At 40.7% G+C, this 22,831-nt stretch overlaps 1 protein-coding gene across 1 annotated transcript in view; it reads right to left on the bottom strand.

Moving 5' to 3' along the window:
- Window positions 1–22,831, bottom strand: part of LOC116601466 (WD repeat-containing protein 19) — a 37,578-nt gene that overhangs the window by 13,670 nt on the left and 1,077 nt on the right. The window contains exons 2-23 of the mRNA XM_048733377.1: window positions 22,235–22,329; window positions 22,044–22,109; window positions 21,638–21,816; window positions 20,847–20,892; window positions 19,266–19,326; window positions 18,922–18,993; window positions 13,545–13,625; window positions 13,258–13,338; window positions 12,743–12,774; window positions 12,492–12,573; window positions 11,653–11,744; window positions 10,368–10,435; window positions 9,413–9,475; window positions 8,488–8,573; window positions 8,047–8,073; window positions 7,654–7,768; window positions 7,141–7,247; window positions 2,542–2,664; window positions 2,163–2,229; window positions 1,544–1,626; window positions 495–575; window positions 266–332 (exon numbers count right to left, since the gene is read on the bottom strand). Coding sequence (XP_048589334.1) covers window positions 266–332; window positions 495–575; window positions 1,544–1,626; window positions 2,163–2,229; window positions 2,542–2,664; window positions 7,141–7,247; window positions 7,654–7,768; window positions 8,047–8,073; window positions 8,488–8,573; window positions 9,413–9,475; window positions 10,368–10,435; window positions 11,653–11,744; window positions 12,492–12,573; window positions 12,743–12,774; window positions 13,258–13,338; window positions 13,545–13,625; window positions 18,922–18,993; window positions 19,266–19,326; window positions 20,847–20,892; window positions 21,638–21,816; window positions 22,044–22,109; window positions 22,235–22,329 — 1,774 coding nt within the window. The remainder of the gene's footprint in view (window positions 1–265; window positions 333–494; window positions 576–1,543; window positions 1,627–2,162; window positions 2,230–2,541; window positions 2,665–7,140; window positions 7,248–7,653; window positions 7,769–8,046; window positions 8,074–8,487; window positions 8,574–9,412; window positions 9,476–10,367; window positions 10,436–11,652; window positions 11,745–12,491; window positions 12,574–12,742; window positions 12,775–13,257; window positions 13,339–13,544; window positions 13,626–18,921; window positions 18,994–19,265; window positions 19,327–20,846; window positions 20,893–21,637; window positions 21,817–22,043; window positions 22,110–22,234; window positions 22,330–22,831) is intronic.

Raw genomic sequence — 22,831 nt, forward strand, 5'->3', positions numbered from 1 at the left:
TTTAAAAGCCGGCAAAACTCCACGAAAACCCGACGTATGGCAATAAAACTTGCTATGGTTCGTTTTCAAGTCCTAAACTAAACCCGGAAATTACGAGTTTGATGCTACGGGCATTTTAAACGTAAGAAACAGATTTATAAGTTTGGATCCTCTTTATGGTTGTCACGGAATTTTAAAAAGACTTGCGAAGCTGTAGATAGAAGCTTATCGTGTCTAGCTCTTTTAAAGGGAACCTGTGTCTGAGCGAGAGACTGTGCAGACTCACCCGTGATGGTTTCCTTGTAGAATATGTAGGTGTAGATTTTCTCATCATCGTATCCACAGAACACGTCCTGCAAGCAACAGTGTCACAGGCGTAAGGTGAGCTCACGTTCCCATCGCATAGTTTTATTGCAGTGCAATCGGGTAGCTAGGCCAGTAAAATTTGCCGTGCGAAAGCAAGTAGTATATCGGGGACAATATTGATATTAAAATTCATTCAACTGCACAAATACCTTATCTAGAGCCCAGTTCTCCCATACAATCCCCTTGATCGTAGGCGAAAAGTTGGGGATCTCAAAAGTGGCATCGTTGACCTAAGTAATCAAGAGTTAAATAAATAAATAAATAAATGAATAAATAAATAAATAAATAAATAAATAAATAAATGAATGAATGAATAAACAAGCAAGCAAGCAAGCAAGCAAGCAAGCAAGCAAGCAAGCAAGCAAGCAAGCAAGCAAGCAAGCAAGCAAGCAAGCAAGCAAGCAAGCAAGCAAGCAAGCAAGCAAGCAAGCAAGCAAGCAAGCAAGCAAGCAAGCAAGCAAGCAAGCAAGCAAGCAAGCAAGCAAGCAAGCAAGCAAGCAAGCAAGCAAGCAAGCAAGCAAGCAAGCAAGCAAGCAAGCAAGCAAGCAAGCAAGCAAGCAAGCAAGCAAGCAAGCAAGCAAGCAAGCAAGCAAGCAAGCAAGCAAGCAAGCAAGCAAGCAAGCAAGCAAGCAAGCAAGCAAGCAAGCAAGCAAGCAAGCAAGCAAGCAAGCAAGCAAGCAAGCAAGCAAGCAAGCAAGCAAGCAAGCAAGCAAGCAAGCAAGCAAGTAAGTAAGTAAGTAAGTAAATAAATAAATAAATTGGAGTAGCTAATCACTCTCATTGCAGCTGGGAAGCTGAATTACGAGAGCGCAGATTCAGACGTAGTCGAGTTGAAGGCATGGGAAGGCGATTCAGGCAGCCACCATACAACTCATGTCTGACCACGGATCCCAGCTAAGATCGAAATTGTTGGTTTTGTGGAGGGATAAAAACCGGAGAACCCGGAAAAAAAACCCTTAGAGCAAAGGCGAGACCAACTAACTCAACTCACGTCGGAACCTGAAATCGAACCCAGAACCCAGTGTTGAGAGGCACAGGCACTACAGAGCGACCGGGAAACCTGTGTTGAGAGGCACAGGCACTACAGAGCGACGCTCTGCCTACTGCGCCAACTAGGCTCCCCATAGTTTCATTAGCAATGGATACCAAAGTAGCTGTTTTCGCTCAATATGAGTGTGAATGCGTCACCTGCGCTTACCGGGTTGTAGACGAAACCATCGCTTTTCTCGTCTATAAACACGAGTCGTGTCCCGCTGGGGTCTGGAAAGATCTTACGGATACCTGTACACAAGATAATGGTATGATGCGTGGTAAAGAATTTCGGGCAGCGCTGCCTTGCGATCATTATTTACGCGATCTCTCTATAATTCTGAAATCAATCAATGCTATATCGAACGCAAAATAATTGAGATTTATTGACAAAAACAGAAGCGTAAAATGCAATGCTATACCGAATGCTGAATAATTGAGATTTATCGAAAAAAAAAGATGAGGCGATACTAGAATATGCTGTAAAAATCGGATTTCAAGCATCCCGCCTTTTAAATATACCGATATTCCGTTGGGCCGATTATGTTTTAAATCTATTTCTAGATGAATAATTCAAATTGTTATAGTCACATTTTGTTTTTGCACTTCGTTTTCCAAACTTCAATTAATCTCATCTAGCGTGACTCAAGAAGACGTCTCTGAACGTCCAAGACGTCCATCATAAAGGCTTACTCAAGGACCCTACTAGTGGTGTGGTATTTACAAACACACATTTTCTACCCCCTGTTGCTGTCCGCCTTTAAGAAGCATGTTTATTGAACACTCACCAACGACATGTCGGAACTCATTGACAAACTGCCAGTCTTCAATAAAGAAGTAGTGGAGCCCACCATTCTGTAAATTAGTTGAGAAGAACAAAGAATTATAAACCAGACGTGGATTAATACTGTCTTTATTACGCATTACATATAGCTATAGTTGTGGGGGGTGTGGGGGTGGTGCTGACGATGATAACTTTTATGGCCATTGAGGTGGCGCTAGCGGTACCATTCGTCGCATCCGGAAAAATATGCCGTCTGTGCATCAGCGGACGAAACCGTGTTCTAGATCCCTCGCGACCTCTCTCGCGACGTAAGCCCTATTCTAAATGGCCCGAATTCTATCAACGCTTCTGATTGGCTTATCACACGACAAGCATCTACTCACGTCTGTGCCATAGATAAGAAAGTCAGAGGTAAGTGCGCAGCACGTGGCTTTCCCCTGGCTACTCTTGTCTGGGAAGAGCCGAGTCTCACGCTCATCCGAGGTGTCCGTGTTTTCGCCCTCGATCTAGAGGAGCAAGAATAGTGATGAAAGAAAGATAGAATGACAGAAGATAAGCCCAAATGAGAGGCGGTAGACAAACCCCGAATCCTGAGGTAAAAGTGTCATACAGACGGGCAAAAATTACGGCTACACGAGAGTCGGTAGTCCGTTTTACTATATCCTAAACTTACAAGGTTCGGTTGTACTATGTCCTATACTTACAAGGTGAAGTTGTACTACGTCCTATACTTACAAGGTGAAGTTGTACTATGTCCTATACTTACAAGGTATAGTTGTACTATGTCCTATACTTACAAGGTGCAGTTGTACTATGTCCTATACTTACAAGGTGCAGTTGTACTACGTCCTATACTTACAAGGTGCAGTTGTACTACGTCCTATACTTACAAGGTGCAGTTGTACTATGTCATATACTTACAAGGTGCAGTTGTACTATGTCATATACTTACAAGGTGCAGTTGTACTATGTCCTATACTTACAAGGTGCAGTTGTACTATGTCCTATACTTACAAGGTGCAGTTGTACTACGTCCTATACTTACAAGGTGCAGTTGTACTACGTCATATACTTACAAGGTGTAGTTGTACTACGTCCTATACTTACAAGGTGCAGTTGTACTACGTCATATACTTACAAGGTGCAGTTGTACTATGTCCTATACTTACAAGGTGCAGTTGTACTACGTCATATACTTACAAGGTGTAGTTGTACTACGTCCTATACTTACAAGGTTCGGTTGTACTATGTCCTATACTTACAAGGTGTAGTTGTACTACGTCCTATACTTACAAGGTGCAGTTGTACTATGTCCTATACTTACAAGGTGCAGTTGTACTATGTCCTATACTTACAAGGTGAAGTTGTACTACGTCATATACTTACAAGGTGCAGCTGTATTATGTCCTATACTTACAAGGTGCAGTTGTACTATGTCCTATACTTACAAGGTGCAGTTGTACTATGTCATATACTTACAAGGTGCAGTTGTACTATGTCATATACTTACAAGGTGCAGTTGTACTATGTCCTATACTTACAAGGTGCAGTTGTACTATGTCCTATACTTACAAGGTGCAGTTGTACTACGTCCTATACTTACAAGGTGCAGTTGTACTACGTCATATACTTACAAGGTGTAGTTGTACTACGTCCTATACTTACAAGGTTCGGTTGTACTATGTCCTATACTTACAAGGTGCAGTTGTACTACGTCCTATACTTACAAGGTGCAGTTGTACTATGTCCTATACTTACAAGGTGAAGTTGTACTATGTCCTATACTTACAAGGTGCAGTTGTACTACGTCATATACTTACAAGGTGTAGTTGTACTACGTCCTATACTTACAAGGTTCGGTTGTACTATGTCCTATACTTACAAGGTGCAGTTGTACTACGTCCTATACTTACAAGGTGCAGTTGTACTATGTCCTATACTTACAAGGTGCAGTTGTACTATGTCCTATACTTACAAGGTGCAGTTGTACTATGTCCTATACTTACAAGGTGCAGTTGTACTACGTCCTATACTTACAAGGTGCAGTTGTACTACGTCATATACTTACAAGGTGTAGTTGTACTACGTCCTATACTTACAAGGTGCAGTTGTACTACGTCATATACTTACAAGGTGAAGTTGTACTATGTCCTATACTTACAAGGTGCAGTTGTACTACGTCATATACTTACAAGGTGTAGTTGTACTACGTCCTATACTTACAAGGTGCAGTTGTACTACGTCATATACTTACAAGGTGAAGTTGTACTACGTCCTATACTTACAAGGTGCAGTTGTACTACGTCCTAAACTTACAAGGTGCAGTTGTACTACGTCATATACTTACAAGGTGCAGTTGTACTACGTCCTATACTTACAAGGCGCAGTTGTACTACGTCCTATACTTACAAGGTGCAGTTGTACTATGTCCTATACTTACAAGGTGCAGTTGTACTACGTCCTATACTTACAAGGTGCAGTTGTACTACGTCATATACTTACAAGGTGTAGTTGTACTACGTCCTATACTTACAAGGTGCAGTTGTACTACGTCATATACTTACAAGGTGAAGTTGTACTATGTCCTATACTTACAAGGTGAAGTTGTACTATGTCCTATACTTACAGGGTGTAGTTGTACTACGTCCTATACTTACAAGGTGCAGTTGTACTATGTCCTATACTTACAAGGTGCAGTTGTACTATGTCCTATACTTACAAGGTGAAGTTGTACTACGTCATATACTTACAAGGTGCAGCTGTATTATGTCCTATACTTACAAGGTGCAGTTGTACTATGTCCTATACTTACAAGGTGCAGTTGTACTATGTCATATACTTACAAGGTGCAGTTGTACTATGTCATATACTTACAAGGTGCAGTTGTACTATGTCCTATACTTACAAGGTGCAGTTGTACTATGTCCTATACTTACAAGGTGCAGTTGTACTACGTCCTATACTTACAAGGTGCAGTTGTACTACGTCATATACTTACAAGGTGTAGTTGTACTACGTCCTATACTTACAAGGTGCAGTTGTACTACGTCATATACTTACAAGGTGAAGTTGTACTATGTCCTATACTTACAAGGTGCAGTTGTACTACGTCATATACTTACAAGGTGTAGTTGTACTACGTCCTATACTTACAAGGTGCAGTTGTACTACGTCATATACTTACAAGGTGAAGTTGTACTACGTCCTATACTTACAAGGTGCAGTTGTACTACGTCCTAAACTTACAAGGTGCAGTTGTACTACGTCATATACTTACAAGGTGCAGTTGTACTACGTCCTATACTTACAAGGCGCAGTTGTACTACGTCCTATACTTACAAGGTGCAGTTGTACTACGTCATATACTTACAAGGTGCAGTTGTACTACGTCATATACTTACAAGGTGCAGTTGTACTACGTCATATACTTACAAGGTGCAGTTGTACTATGTCCTATACTTACAAGGTATAGTTGTACTATGTCCTATATTTACAAGGTGCAGTTGTACTATGTCCTATACTTACAAGGTGCAGTTGTACTACGTCCTATACTTACAAGGTGCAGTTGTACTACGTCCTATACTTACAAGGTGCAGTTGTACTACGTCCTATACTTACAAGGTGCAGTTGTACTACGTCCTATACTTACAAGGTGCAGTTGTACTATGTCCTATACTTACAAGGTGCAGTTGTACTACGTCATATACTTACAAGGTGCAGTTGTACTACGTCATATACTTACAAGGTGAAGTTGTACTACGTCCTATACTTACAAGGTGCAGTTGTACTACGTCCTATACTTACAAGGTGCAGTTGTACTACGTCATATACTTACAAGGTGCAGTTGTACTATGTCCTATACTTACAAGGTGCAGTTGTACTATGTCCTATACTTACAAGGTGCAGTTGTACTACGTCCTATACTAACAAGGTGCAGTTGTACTATGTCCTATACTTACAAGGTGCAGTTGTACTACGTCCTATACTTACAAGGTGCAGTTGTACTACGTCCTATACTTACAAGGTGCAGTTGTACTACGTCCTATACTTACAAGGTGCAGTTGTACTATGTCATATACTTACAAGGTGCAGTTGTACTATGTCCTATATTTACAAGGTGCAGTTGTACTATGTCCTATACTTACAAGGTGCAGTTCTACTATGTCCTATACTTACAAGGTGCAGTTGTACTATGTCCTATACTTACAAGGTGCAGTTGTACTACGTCATATACTTACAAGGTGCAGTTGTACTATGTCCTATACTTACAAGGTGCAGTTGTACTACGTCCTATACTTACAAGGTGCAGTTGTACTATGTCCTATACTTACAAGGTGCAGTTGTACTATGTCATGTACTTACAAGGTGCAGTTGTACTATGTCCTATACTTACAAGGTGCAGTTGTACTACGTCATATACTTACAAGGTGCAGTTGTATTATGTCCTATACTTACAAGGTACAGTTGTACTATGTCCTATATTTACAAGGTGCAGTTGTACTATGTCCTATACTTACAAGGTGCAGTTCTACTATGTCCTATACTTACAAGGTGCAGTTGTACTATGTCCTATACTTACAAGGTGCAGTTGTACTACGTCATATACTTACAAGGTGCAGTTGTACTATGTCCTATACTTACAAGGTGCAGTTGTACTACGTCCTATACTTACAAGGTGCAGTTGTACTATGTCCTATACTTACAAGGTGCAGTTGTACTATGTCATGTACTTACAAGGTGCAGTTGTACTATGTCCTATACTTACAAGGTGCAGTTGTACTACGTCATATACTTACAAGGTGCAGTTGTATTATGTCCTATACTTACAAGGTACAGTTGTACTATGTCCTATACTTACAAGGTGCAGTTGTACTATGTCATATACTTACAAGGTGCAGTTGTACTACGTCCTATACTTACAAGGTGCAGTTGTACTACGTCCTATACTTACAAGGTGCAGTTGTACTACGTCCTATACTTACAAGGTGCAGTTGTACTTTGTTCTCAAACAGAACAGCAGCGTAGTCTGCATTCAGATGGATGGCGTTGACTGTACCCAGGTACTCCCGGTCTTTCAGCTGCTCCGTTCCTAGAGAAAATGAGTAACACTCAACGGTTTTTGACAGGAGCTAAAATTGATCGTGGCCGACTTGTCATTTCGGTTTATTTCACTTGCTAACCTTGGCGCGACCAAAGTTCAACGGCTATTCGATTCTCTGAGAATTTCAATTGTTTTTTGCCATCGTTGTCTCATCCTCCTTACTAAACGTCTTAATTATAGAGGTTGCAAGTCCTATCAATGGTGCATATAGTAAACACAGATAACTAATGCACATGTATGATCAGTGCCGAAAACCCTACGGTCTGTATATACCAGGAGGGTGACCAAGAACACCATTCTTTACACTTTGTCCCGTCTCTCCTGTAGTGCCAAATTTATAGTAAGCCATTGTTCATGGAAAACTAAAAGAATGGCCCCTTTAAATAAAGTTTACCTTTATCCCCAAGCATGTAGAACCACGCCCTGTTGTTCATGCCCACGGCCAAGTGGTAAGGCCCCAGCGAGACAAATGTTGGCTCCACAACGATGTCAACGCTCTGTGGTCGCTCCTGCCACAAAAGTCATAGAAGCGTCAGACTGGTGAGCTGAATAGGCCCTTTTCCACAATGGCCGCCGCACACTTTGAAAAACCGTTACTACATAATTTCACTAGAACTCTGCATTTTACACTTTCATATTTTCCACAAGATTGCTACAGTTATCCCCACCTGGATTTTAATACATGTACTTGCTCATTTATTTGATAACTATTAAGCACATTGGGTTAACATACATGGATTACAGGGTGCAACCATATTTGAAATGGGCGTATTCACAATATACTCACCTGCGAAACATTATCCACCACTGTCATCTAAAAAAAGGAAGCAAGCGTGAGTTTGCACAAGTGAGCAGATATTCTGAGAATTCACTAGAAGTTATAAGCTTGGTGACATCACTCTGTTATCAGAAAAGAGGTCACCCAATAGCAACCATGTTTTCGAACAAAAGCATGTTTTATAAAGTCGGCAATGAAAATCGAAAAGGATTGTTGAGGTGCTTTCCTGCAAACTTGAAACCCAAACTTTCCTGCAAACTTGAAACCAATATACATCTTATACTTTGCCGTCGACCTTGTTTAACATTTGAGTGGAGATTTTGTTGGACAATATGGCTTCCAGTCATTTTTTTCCGAGGGTAATTGTGCATATAATTGACAGGTTGTATCCTGGAATATAAACGCGGATACAAACACCTAGTTTCTCACTATAATGTGCATAGAGTGTACCTCTCGCAAAGCAGTTAAGTAGGCAAGTCGTGTTCCGCTGGCATATCCCAGGATAGGGAGTTTCGTCAGATAGACATGAATGGCACCTGGAGCATAAAATAAGTCATAATCCTGCTATAGAGTTCAGGGCTGGAAACTATGAATTAGGACAAGACTTAACGGCTTGTCAGAGTCGCATTAGAAAGGTTTGTCGACCTAGAAAAGTTTGACAGTAAAAAAGTACGATGTTAGCACGCGTTATTTTGGCGAAACTCAACCGTGAAACTCAAGCCCACGTTTACTGTGGAAGCACTCTAAGGTCGAGCCTTAATCGAGCTAGAAAGGTGCGACTCTGGTAAGGCATTAAATTTAAGCCTTATTTTGCGACAAAGGCCTTCGGCAAGCGCCAGCAAAATAAAGACAGCTCACCTCCCTGTTTGCTAACGGCAAACGCCAATATAATAAAGACAGCTCACCTCTCTGTGTGCTAACGGCAAACGTCAACATAATAAGGACAGCTCACCTCTCTGTGTGCAAGCGGCAAGCGCCAGCAAAATAAAGACAGCTCACCTCCCTGTTTGCTAACGGCAAACGCCAACATAATAAAGACAGCTCACCTCTCTGTGTGCTAACGGCAAACGCCAACATAATAAGGACAGCTCACCTCCGTGTGTGCTAACGGCAAACGCCAACATAATAAAGACAGCTCACCTCCCTGTTTGCTAACGGCAAACGCCAACATAATAAAGACAGCTCACCTCTCTGTGTGCTAACGGCAAACGCCAAAATAATAAGGACAGCTCACCTCTCTGTTTGCTAACGGCAAACGCCAACATAATAAAGACAGCTCACCTCTCTGTGTGCTAACGGCAAACGCCAACATAATAAGGACAGCTCACTTATCTGTGTGCTGACGACAAACGCCAACATAATAAAGACAGCTCACCTCTCTGTGTGCTAACGGCAAGAAGTTGACCATCATCAGTCCAAGATATTGTGTCCAAACCACCTGAGCAAGAACAACATACATGACCATACATGTGCAATACTAGTTAGCCACTAAAAGTATAAAACAGGATACCATCCTTGTGTTTTTTGGGCTGTATTGGATTAAACCTGCATTGTAATCCTTTGTGGTCATTCCAGGACGCATAACTGCACCGTACGTTTGTTTTTCATTCGTCACTATTTTACGAAGACAAAAAAAGCTTGCCCTATTGCATGATAAAGTTACCGTAATAGCTCAAATAAGCGCAGCGCTTCTTCAAATTTTTCCAAGGCGAGGCGCTTATACGAGGAAGGTGCTCATTTAAGAAGTGGGAAAAAAAATCAGACCCATTTACAAAATAATAAAACGAACAGTTCTTCTCTTCATTGAAATGCAGAAGGTTTAGGACAGGCGCTTATTGATGGAAGGCGCTTATTGGAGCCATTACGGTAGCGTGTAGCGTGTTTGTAACTTTACTGTATGTAGTTGTCGTTACTAAATATCCTGTGGCGGATATCACTGACTTCTGTCTATTTTTAAGTTTAAATGTTGAGCAAGCAGTTCAATGAATGCCATTCATTCACCCTAAAGAATAATCACCATATTCTGTTTTTTCTCCCCTCCCCAGCTAGAGATGTATAGGAAGTTCCATAAGCTACTAGATATCTACTGAAGTTGGTTAATAGGTATGTATAGGTAGTTACATAAGCTACTAGATATCTACTGAAGTTTGTTAATAGGTATTTATAGACAGAGAAAAAGGTTTTTGGCTGATAATAAGCACTGAATAAGTTGCTTTTTGGTTGTGATTTGGCCACTAAAAGCTGGAGCAAGTGCGAGTTTGACACCCAAAAAGTCATGTGATTTGTTAGTGCATGTCGCCTATTAATGAAAAAATCTCTTGACAACCTACCACCAGCATCCTCAAGAGTTATGATAGCATAGATCTCTTTCATCTCCACCAGGTCGTGGATCTTCACACTACAGACAATAAGGAGATTCAGAAAGACATGACAGTTCAGGAGATTCAGAAAGACATGACAGTTCAGGAGATTCAGAAAGACATGACAATTCAGGAGATTCAGAAAGACATGACAATTCAGGAGATTCAGAAAGACATGACAGTTCAGGAGATTCAGATACATGGCAGTTCAGGAGATTCAGGAAGACATGACAGTTCAGGAGATTCAGAAAGACATGACAGTTCAGGAGATTCAGAAAGACATGACAGTTCAGGAGATTTAGAAAGACATGACAGTTCAGGAGATTCAGATGCATGGCAATTCAGGGATATTCAAATGGAAATTCAGGGGAATTCAGATACACATGGCAATGATACTGTATAATTCACAAGAGTTATAGTTACATTTTTCCATAAATAATTGAATATCTTAGAGTTGCAATATAAGTATTCATTATCCTAAAAAAAACTATGATAACAAAGAGATAAGAATAATGCCATGTTATTTTTTTATATTGCATTATAAAGGGAGTGTTCATTTAATAGGGAAGAAAGATTTTGACTCAGGATGCATTTCGTAGCCCCTTTAGAGTAAAACAAAAATATATTGGTGCACTCTCTTTAACAGTCCCAAAGATTTCAGTAGAACTGAATCCCCCCTCAATATCTTCCCTTTACCCTCAGGGTAACACTCCTGAAGGAGTGCTATTCAGGCCAAGATGTTTACAACAGTATGTATGACTGTCATTTTAAACATGGACCCGCACTAAAAAGGGGCCTTGATCACGTCCATGGAAGGCTTAGTTGTCAGTAAACTGCCACGTGGTGCGGAGCTCCGGATTTTAGTCAACCGTGTCTTGTTTGCCCATGAGAAGCGAAACCAAAACTCAACTTTTGAAGCACTTTTCTTTTCGTTATCTCGGTTTATTTTGTCCTGGATACTAACAATGGATTACCAATCAACGAGCAGGAATTTACAGTGAAAAAGGATCAAATTATTGACGATAACACAACTAAAAAGTCTTGCTTCCCACGCAACATGGGGCGAAGCTAAGCCCTTTTATAGTGCGGTTCCTAAGTGCTTAGCCCTTTTATAGTGTAGCTTGCACCTGCTATGACAACAGCATAAAGATACACGGTAATACAGGATTCCTCGTTTCTTGCAATCAGGAAATCAAGCAAAAGGAGGGGCTATTGTGGGAACTAAACAAGAATTGAAAATCCCACATAAACTTACCAGTTATCCCCACATGAGGCAGCCTTGTTGAGCTCAGTAGAGATGGCAATGTCGGTCAACACGTCCTTGTGGTCACGTGTTTGAAAAAGTTCCTAAAAACATACAGTACACACCCATATATATTTATTATGCACCAAAAACTGGTATTCAGCTCTGCCAAATTTTCGTCTTTAAAAAGACTTCTTCAGAGCAGACTGAAGAAGGTAAATCTTTACATTTAGCATTTTCTAGAATAGTGCGCTATACTGTAGATAAAAAAATTACACTTCTCTACGTGGGTTCCTACTACAAAAAAGGCGTCACTATAAATACACCCAGGGTAGATAGACTTAAGCCGATAAGCCCTCTGACAGAAAACTTGGCAGAGTCAAATACCAGTTTTGGTGCATTGTATTTATTCTTCTAGTTTACGATCATGACTATTTGGGCTTTTGTATTGATTCATATATATGTATTGATACTGTTTAAGCATATTCTATTTCTTGATATATTTTTTTTTAAATACAAGAGTGTTTTTTAGTGGTTTTAGTTACTGATAAATATTGTATCTACAAACACATGCAAAAAAAGACTTTTTCCATAATTTGTTTTCCTTTTTTGCTCTCATGCTTCACTATCTCAGATTTATTACATAAACATATTTTTTGGTTTATTTAAAAAAAAATAAAAAGCTTTCCATAGATACTGTGAAATTAAAAAATAAAGTTGTTCGTAAAAGTGTTGAAATAATATTTTTATCCGTGTTGAAATAATATTTTTATCCATGCTGTTCAGTATGTCAATGCATCTTACACTAATTCAGACACTAATTCTATTTTACAGAATTACGTAGTACTAACCTGTCCGATTTCTTTCATGTGAGTTGAGATGACAACAAAGAACCCATTAGAAAACCCGATCATGATATAACCATCACCAAACCTGCAAGAATGGGTTTATCAACTGCTGTTCCTGAATTTGCAAAACATATAAATCATTGAAAACTGGCAGTCCCAGAGGACTACATCAAACTTTATGTTAATGAAATGAAAACTATTTCAAACTCAGGCCAACAAAGCTGAAAATAAGGTTAGTAAAACTTAAATCTTACCATCTGTAAGCGATGATGTTACCATAGCGAGACTGTAAAGAAATAATGAAAGAAAAACAAATGGTCAAGTAGAGGTCTAATATGATACATTAATTTTTTTGTCACGTGTTGTCAACTGATATGCACACACTACAATTGCACCATCATTGGCAATTCAAAGATTACAGCACAACCACTAAAACCATGAACACCCAAAATATGTACTGTATGGAATATTTGTCCTGGCCAATCACTCACGAGTAATTCAAACAGTCAACTAGAAACATGTCTCGATTAGTCTGTATGAATTCTCGTGTATGATTTATCAAGACAATAAACATTTCATACATATTTTAGGAATTCAGACCTATATATGATAGACATATTTAGATACCCACTACATTACTTAGCCAAAATTGTATCAATCCCTTATACCCTACACTTCTAACAGTCACAAACTTCAGGTAGTATCTGTCCCCACCCATCTTTCCCCTCTTCCGTTTCCCATGCAGAATCTTCAACCCTGTTGTGTGTACCTGAAACGCCAGCTCAATAGGATTCTCAGGGTCATTCAGGTTGTACAAATACAGGGTCTTCTTGCCAACAATAATACTGACCTGTAAGACAAAAAAGAGCCAGATATAAGATTTACAAATCATATTCATAGAAGGGCATCATGGCCAGAGTGGGAGGAATTGAATCAGGCAGTCAAGAGACCCTGAGTTTGGGGGGGGGGGGGGGGGGGGGGGTGGAGTTCTTTTATTGTTTTTACAAGAAATGTTCTAAGATCACCCTGTCACAACATAGAAGACAGAGTACTTACAGTTGCTTCTGCAGCTGAACTTCTTTCGTCTGTTTTCATTTCACTAAACTGGACATGGGCAGGCTCTGACCGAAGAGTTGCCTGAGCAAGCAGAGCAGACAAAAAAGTTACAACTGACCATTAAGTGGTTATGCCAAACAAAACATTCCCAAGGGGTAAAGAATGGTCTGGATGATGCCAATCAAAAAATTCCCATGGGGTAAAGAATGTTCCAGATGATGCCAGTCAAAACATTCCCAAGGGGTAAAGAATGGACCGGATGATGCCAAACAAAACATTCCCAAGGGGTAAAGAATGGTCTGGATGATGCCAATCAAAAAATTCCCATGGGGTAAAGAATGTTCCAGATGATGCCAGTCAAAACATTCCCAAGGGGTAAAGAATGGACCGGATGATGCCAAACAAAACATTCCCAAGGGGTAAATAATGGTCCGGATGATGCCAATCAAAACATTCCCAAGGGGTAAAGAATGTTCCAGATGATGCCAGTCAAAACATTTCCAAGGAGTAAAGAATGTTCCAGATGATGCCAGTCAAAACATTCCAAACGGGTAATGAATGGTCGGGATGATGCCAAACAAAACATTCCCAAGGGGTAAAGAATGTTTCAGATGATGCCAGTCAAAACATTCCCAAGGGGTAATGAATGGTCCAGACGATGCCAAACGAAACATTCCCAAGGGGTAAAGAATGTTCCAGATGATGCCAGTCAAAACATTCCCAAGGGGTAATGAATGGTCCGGATGATGCCAAACAAAACATTCCCAAGGGGTAAAGAATGTTCCAGATGATGCCAGTCAAAACATTCCCAAGGGGTAAAGAATGGTCCGGACGATGCCAAACAAAACATTCCCAAGGGGTAAAGAATGGTCTGGATGATGCCAAACAAAACATTCCCAAGGGGTAAAGAATGTTTCAGATGATGCCAGTCAAAACATCCCCAAGGGGTAAATAATGGTCCGGATGACGCCAGTCAAAACATTCCCAAGGGGTAAAGAATGGACCGGATGATGCCAGTCAAAACATTCCCAAGGGGTAAAGAATGTTCCCTGTCCCAAGGGGTAAATAATGGACCGGATGATTTCCAATGGGTAAAGAATGGACCGGATGATGCCAGTCAAAACATTCCCAAGGGGTAAAGAATGTTCCGGATGATGCCAGTCAAAACATTCCCAAGGGGTAAATAATGGACCGGTTCATGCCAGTCAAAACATTCCCAAGGGGTAAAGAATGTTCCAGATGATGCCAGTCAAAACATTTCCAAGGGGTAAAGAATGGACCGGATGATGCCAGTCAAAACATTCCCAAGGGGTAAAGAATGTTCCCTGTCCCAAGGGGTAAATAATGGACCGGATGATTTCCAAGGGGTAAAGAATGGACCGGATGATGCCAGTCAAAACATTCCCAAGGGGTAAAGAATGTTCCGGATGATGCCAGTCAAAACATCCCCAAGGGGTAAATAATGGTCCGGATGACGCCAGTCAAAACATTCCCAAGGGGTAAATAATGGACAGGATGATGCCAGTCAAAACATTCCCAAGGGGTAAAGAATGTTCCAGATGATGCCAGTCAAAACATTTCCAAGGGGTAAAGAATGTTCCGGATGATGCCAGTCAAAACATTCCAAAGGGGTAAAGAATGTTCCAGATGATGCCAGTCAAAACATTCCCAAGGGGTAATGGATGGTCCGGATGATGCTAAACAAAACATTCCCAAGGGGTAAAGAATGTTCCGGATGATGCCAGTCAAAACATTACCAAGGGGTAATGAATGGTCCGGATGATGCCAGTCAAAACATTCCCAAGGGGTAAAGAATGGACCGGATGATGCCAGTCAAAGCATTCCCAAGGGGTAAAGAATGTTCCAGATGATGCCAGTCAAAACATCCCCAAGGGGTAAAGAATGTTCCAGATGATGCCAGTCAAAACATTCCCAAGGGGTAAAGAATGTTCCAGATGATGCCAGTCAAAACATTCCCAAGGGGTAAAGAATGGACCGGATGATGCCAATCAAAACATTCCCAAGGGGTAAAGAATGGTCCGGATGATGCCAAACAAAACATTCCCAAGGGGTAAAGAATGTTACAGATGATGCCAGTCAAAACATTCCCAAGGGGTAATGAATGGTCCGGATGATGCCAGTCAAAACATTCCTAAGGGGTAAATAATGGACCGGATGATGCCAGTCAAAACATTCCCAAGGGGTAATGAATGGTCCGGATGATGCCAGTCAAAACATTCCCAAGGGGTAAAGAATGTTCCGGATGATGCCAGTCAAAACATTCCCAAGGGGTAATGAATGGTCCGGATGATGCCAGTCAAAACATTCCTAAGGGGTAAATAATGGACCGGATGATGCCAATCAAAACATTCCCAAGGGGTAAAGAATGTTCCAGATGATGCCAGTCAAAACATTCCCAAGGGGTAAATAATGGTCCGGATGATGTCAGTCAAAACATTCCTAAGGGGTAAATAATGGACCGGATGATGCCAGTCAAAACATTCCTAAGGGGTAATGAATGGTCCGGATGATGCCAGTCAAAACATTCCCAAGGGGTAAAGAATGTTCCGGATGATGCCAGTCAAAACATTCCCAAGGGGTAAAGAATGGTCCGGATGATGCCAGTCAAAAAATTCCTAAGGGGTAAATAATGGACCGGATGATGCCAATCAAAACAGTCCCAAGGGGTAAAGAATGTTCCAGATGATGCCAGTCAAAACATTCCCAAGGGGTAAATAATGGACCGGATGACGCCAGTCAAAACATTCCCAAGGGGTAAATAATGGACCGGATGATGCCAGTCAAAACATTCCCAAGGGGTAATGAATGGACCGGATGATGCCAGTCAAAACATTCCCATTGGGTAATGAATGTTCCAGATGATGCCAGTCAAAACATTCCCAAGGGGTAAATAATGGACCGGATGATGCCAGTCAAAACATTCCCAAGGGGTAATGAATGGACCGGATGATGCCAGTCAAAACATTCCCAAGGGGTAATGAATGGTCCGGATGATGCCAAACAAAACATTCCCAAGGGGTAAAGAATGGTCTGGATGATGCCAAACAAAACATTCCCAAGGGGTAAAGAATGTTTCAGATGATGCCAGTCAAAACATCCCCAAGGGGTAAATAATGGTCCGGATGACGCCAGTCAAAACATTCCCAAGGGGTAAAGAATGGACCGGATGATGCCAGTCAAAACATTTCCAAGGGGTAAAGAATGGACCGGATGATGCCAGTCAAAACATTCCAAAGGGGTAAAGAATGTTCCCTGTCCCAAGGGGTAAATAATGGACCGGATGATTCCCAAGGGGTAAAGAATGTTTCGGATGATGCCAGTCAAAACATTCCCAAGGGGTAAAGAATGTTCCGGATGATGCCAGTCAAAACATTCCCAAGGGGTAATGAATGGTCCGGATGATGCCAGTCAAAACATTCCCAAGGGGTAAATAATGGACCGGATGATGCCAGTCAAAACATTCCCAAGGGGTAAAGAATGGACCGGATGATGCCAGTCAAAACATTCCCAAGGGGTAATGAATGGTCTGGATGATGCCAGTCAAAACATTCCCAAGGGGTAAATAATGGACCGGATGATGCCAATCAAAACATTCCCAAGGGGTAATGAATGGTCCGGATGATGCCAGTCAAAACATTCCCAAGGGGTAAATAATGGACCGGATGATTTCCAAGGGGTAAAGAATGGACCGGATGATGCCAGTCAAAACATTCCCAAGGGGTAAAGAATGTTCCGGATGATGCCAGTCAAAACATTCCCAAGGGGTAATGAATGGTCCGGATGATGCCAGTCAAAACATTCCCAAGGGGTAAATAATGGACCGGATGATGCCAATCAAAACATTCCCAAGGGGTAAAGAATGTTCCAGATGATGCCAGTCAAAACATTCCCAAGGGGTAAATAATGGACCGGATGATGCCAGTCAAAACATTCCCAAGGGGTAATGAATGGTCCGGATGATTACAAACAAAACATTCCCAAGGGGTAAAGAATGTTTCAGATGATGCCAGTCAAAACATTCCCAAGGGGTAAAGAATGTTCCGGATGATGCCAGTCAAAACATTCCCAAGGGGTAAATAATGGACCGGTTGATGCCAGTCAAAACATTCCAAAGGGGTAAAGAATGTTCCCTGTCCCAAGGGGTAAATAATGGACCGGATGATTCCCAAGGGGTAAAGAATGTTTCGGATGATGCCAGTCAAAACATTCCCAAGGGGTAAAGAATGTTCCGGATGATGCCAGTCAAAACATTCCCAAGGGGTAATGAATGGTCCGGATGATGCCAGTCAAAACATTCCCAAGGGGTAAATAATGGACCGGATGATGCCAGTCAAAACATTCCCAAGGGGTAAAGAATGGACCGGATGATGCCAGTCAAAACATTCCCAAGGGGTAATGAATGGTCTGGATGATGCCAGTCAAAACATTCCCAAGGGGTAAATAATGGACCGGATGATGCCAATCAAAACATTCCCAAGGGGTAATGAATGGTCCGGATGATGCCAGTCAAAACATTCCCAAGGGGTAAATAATGGACCGGATGATTTCCAAGGGGTAAAGAATGGACCGGATGATGCCAGTCAAAACATTCCCAAGGGGTAAAGAATGTTCCGGATGATGCCAGTCAAAACATTCCCAAGGGGTAATGAATGGTCCAGATGATGCCAGTCAAAACATTCCCAAGGGGTAAATAATGGACCGGATGATGCCAATCAAAACATTCCCAAGGGGTAAAGAATGTTCCAGATGATGCCAGTCAAAACATTCCCAAGGGGTAAATAATGGACCGGATGATGCCAGTCAAAACATTCCCAAGGGGTAATGAATGGTCCGGATGATTACAAACAAAACATTCCCAAGGGGTAAAGAATGTTTCAGATGATGCCAGTCAAAACATTCCCAAGGGGTAAAGAATGTTCCGGATGACGCCAGTCAAAACATTCCCAAGGGGTAAATAATGGACCGGTTGATGCCAGTCAAAACATTCCCAAGGGGTAAATAATGGACCGGTTGATGCCAGTCAAAACATTCCCAAGGGTTAAAGAATGTTCCAGATGATGCCAATCAAAACATTCCCAAGGGGTAAAGAATGGACCGGATGATGCCAGTCAAAACATTCCCGATGGACCATAGAGTGACCTAATGATGTCAATTAAAACAATATGAACCATAGACAGAGAACAAAGTTGACCATAGAAAGCCCATGTTGGGCAAAACCATTTAAAAATAGGGAGGTACAGTATGGTGCATGTATGCTTTAAGGCACTGGAAATTATCAATTCTATCAAAGCAAGGCCTGGAAGATCCACCCTAATCATCAGACGTGCTCATAAAATGGAGAGGATTTTGTCCATACCTGTCTGAGAGTGTCACCGTCTTCATTACTAATAGTGATGGACTTGTCCTCTGAACCAAGTGCCAGCAAATTCTGAAGAAAAAAATAATCAATAAACCACCCATGGACCACACCCAGGAGGGGGTACAATACCTTGTAACGTCTTTCAAGGAGAAGTATTCAAAGTATGGAGATGTAATGAAAGGCTTTTTTGAGAAGCTAAAGAGTAAATCATCTTATGTCACAGAAAAGACATTTCTAAACCTGGGTTAGGTTTGAAAACAAGATAGACAGGTGTGTCTACACATTATCATGAAGAAGAATATATACAGGCACTACACACCAGACAGTATATGCATTTGTACCTCAGTATTCCAGCAGCCACAAGAAATCTTTTTTGTATGTTTACCAAGGATTGGAATTTTTCTGGAAAAAAAATTAATGTAGTTTAGAAACATTACATAAATCGCTGCATTTCCAGGCCCATACACAGGGAGGGGGACGGCAGGGGATGGGCTCGCACCCCCAAGGTCCACTCCTAAAACCTTAATAAAAAATACTGAAAAAGACATAAGAAAGCTATGCACGCAAAGAAGGGAACCAAAAAAAAACAAGTCTACTCCTAAAGGCTTGATAAAAAATACTGAAAAAAGACATACATAAGAAAGCTATGCACGCAAAGAAGGGAACATAAAAAAAAAACAAGTCTTCTCCTAAAGGCTTGATAAAAAATACTGAAAAAAGACATACATAAGAAAGCTATGCACGCAAAGAAGGGAACATAAAAAAAAACAGGTCCACTCCTTAAGCCTTAATAAAAAAAACTAAAAAAGACATACATAAGAAAGCTATGCACGCAAAGAAGGGAACAAATAAACCATCAATCATGATTCAGAAAAATTCAAGGCAGGCAAAAATTATGGAAATAGACATCAAGAATCTCTGTTACAGGGCTCTCCGCGTAATCCACAAATTTCCGTGTAATCCTGCGTAATTTAGCTAAATTTTGAAAGACAAAATATTTAAGTGCACAGCTGATGTGTTCTTTTAGGGATCTTTTTTTCATTTCTCATAAAAAAAAGACAGATATTCTTCGTAAGAGTGCGATATTTCGAACTGAATTTCGAAAACAAGTAAAATGACTAGGCATTCTTTGCTAAACCGTGAAGGCCTAGGACTAATAATAAAATAACTTTCTTAATTGGCTGGTGGCTAGGAGCCAATGAAAACTTGCCTAAGATATTTTTGCACAAAAAATAAACCTTTTTCAACTTATTTCGTGCTTTCCTTCGAAACAAAATGTAGTTTGGGTGTAACAGTTGATATTCCGTGTAATTTTGCGAGTAATTCAGTAAAGAATCCAGCAAAATTTTGATTTTTAAAGAAAAATGTATAGTAAAATACAGCGTAATTTAGCGCGTAATGATTGATTTTCCGGGTAATTTAGCAAAGAGAATCCCACATAATTTTGAGTTTTTTCCGCGTAATTTCAGAAGCCCTGCTGTTAGTAACAAAGTGAATGAAGCCCCTTCCTCAATCAGGATCGGTCATTTCTCAGACCAATCATTCCTCAATCAGAAAGGTTCAATAATTAAAGCCCTGGCCAAATGACATGCAAGCCAGCACAATTTGCCACAAGTTCTGACTTGCATTTCTGTAGCTGTTATAGAGTGGCAAAACAAAATACATGTTTTGAAGCAAGTTGGTTTTGAGCTCCTGATGCGCTGCTGATAACACAACCACTAGGTCATATAACAATGTATGTGCATTGCAACCTACCTGCTAAAACAGGTGATTCCATTGGAAAGAATCTAGCAACTACCTTATTATTCCTGGCACAATTAAAATCCCCCCCCCCCCAGTTTACCCAGCCAAAATGACCACATTTTTAGGTTTCATGACCCCCCATGAAAAAATCTAGGTTAAAAACTGATGGCACTACATACCTTGATGTCTGGTGGTTGTAGATCAACAAATTTCCCTTAGAGGTACCTGGAAATGATGGAAAAATATTAAAATAAAACACAAATATTTCATATTTGCCATCCCGCCAGACTTTAAATTTTGGATCTCTTCAACCAATAAAAAACAGTCCATGTTCATTTATTTTGTGTACAAAATAATATAAAAAGGACATTACACGGTGGCATGACAATACTGTATGAAGTTTATTTTCGAGTGGTGGAAACTATATTTTACGAGTGAGCGCAGCAACAAACTGTTTTTACCACGAAAAATGGGCGCTAAAGCTGTTTATTTGATGCACATGTATGTACATCCAGGACATTTCGGTACCTAACTTTTTTCTATCTTCACTAGTGAAAATATGGAAAATACAAGTGTTTTAGTTTCTGGTAAAACACTAATATCCAAATACAGTAATTAATATGTTTATTATTAATTGTTTTACATTTACATGAAAAACCTTATTTCTCTTTGGTTCCAAATAGTTAGAATGATACTCATAATTTTACAATCAATGCTTTTAAGCAGCACTTTTTGTAACCATGGTTACAGTAGCAGAAATAAATAAATGAGATTACTGTGGTTTTGATGCAGAAGATATTGCTAAATAATTATGTATAAAACTTGCTGTAACTCTGTAGTCCGCCACGTCTTATGTACATATGGTCAGCCGAGCAATTCTGGCTGATGGTGATACTGTTAGAATAGGGAATGAATTTTATTATGCATTCCCAGCTACAGTTAACTACATTAAAGATTTTCACCAACTCACCTATTGCCAGCTGAGGTCCAACTTTTGACCACAAGAGAAATGTGAGGGTGTCTCTAAGCCCACTCTCAAGCTGGGTGGTCTTGAGCGAGTTGGCATCCCAAAGGTAGATGATGCCATTTTTGTCCTGAATGATAGCCAGGGTGTCACCATCTTTATCCCAGGCCATCCCAGAGCACAAGCTGGTCCAACACAAACAAATGAAAAAGACTATGAAATTTATCCACCCCATACTGTTGTACATTCAGCCTTATTCTGTGAATTTTTTGGGGGAGGGGGGTATTGGGGTTTACAATTAAATTACAACAATCTTGATTTTTTTGGGAAAGAAATGGCAAAAGATTCTATCAATATCTATAACTATTCAGTGATGGAGAGATACATAAGTCTATATTAGTACATCACATACCCAGGTAAACTGATTTCATCCAGTTGATCACCATGGCGGTCATATATACAAACCACTCTATTGCTCCTGTCAAAACAATATGTCAATCAGACATTGTACATAAATAATACTCCAGGGGTTCGGGCTGGTGACATATAAAATGCCTAGGGCCAAAGCATACAAATAGAATAACATGAAGTAAGTCTCCATACCCGGTGACAGCAAGGTAGTTGCCTTGTTTGACTTGCCAGCAATAGCTGACATTGCCTCCACCTCCTGTGACCTTCTCAGGAATTGTAAATACTCTCTTAAGTAGAAAAAAAAACAACGTCAGTCACCAGCACCATGGATAATAACAGTTTGGCCTCACAGCAAAGACTGTGGCCTGTCGTATGGGGAGGAGAAAGGGGCATGTGAAATCCAGTATATCAAACTAAAGGGTGAAAGCAGATGAATTGAACATCTGATTGGAAACCTTTGCTTCCCATTTTTGCAACCTCCCTGCCATTACCATAACCATCAGCACCATCATGATTGTTACGCCCATCCAGGGGCAGCAGGCGGGGAGGGGCAGGGGGCACTGGGTCCGCCACGGGGGGCAGCAAGCCCCACTATTTAAAGTAGACGACCTCATTTTGCACGTGAGTTTGAGTATTTTAAACTAACAGATGCAAGCAAATGCTTTGTGCAACCAATTAGGGGCCTTTGCCCCCCCCCCCCCCCTCCTTTTGGGGTCAACCCACTGTCCGTGAATTATACGACACCATAAGATGAGATGAAAAATTCTAGAAAATCAAACATAAGCTGAT

Source organism: Nematostella vectensis, chromosome 10 (assembly GCF_932526225.1).
Source record: "Nematostella vectensis chromosome 10, jaNemVect1.1, whole genome shotgun sequence".
NCBI classification, from domain to species: Eukaryota; Metazoa; Cnidaria; class Anthozoa; order Actiniaria; family Edwardsiidae; genus Nematostella; species Nematostella vectensis.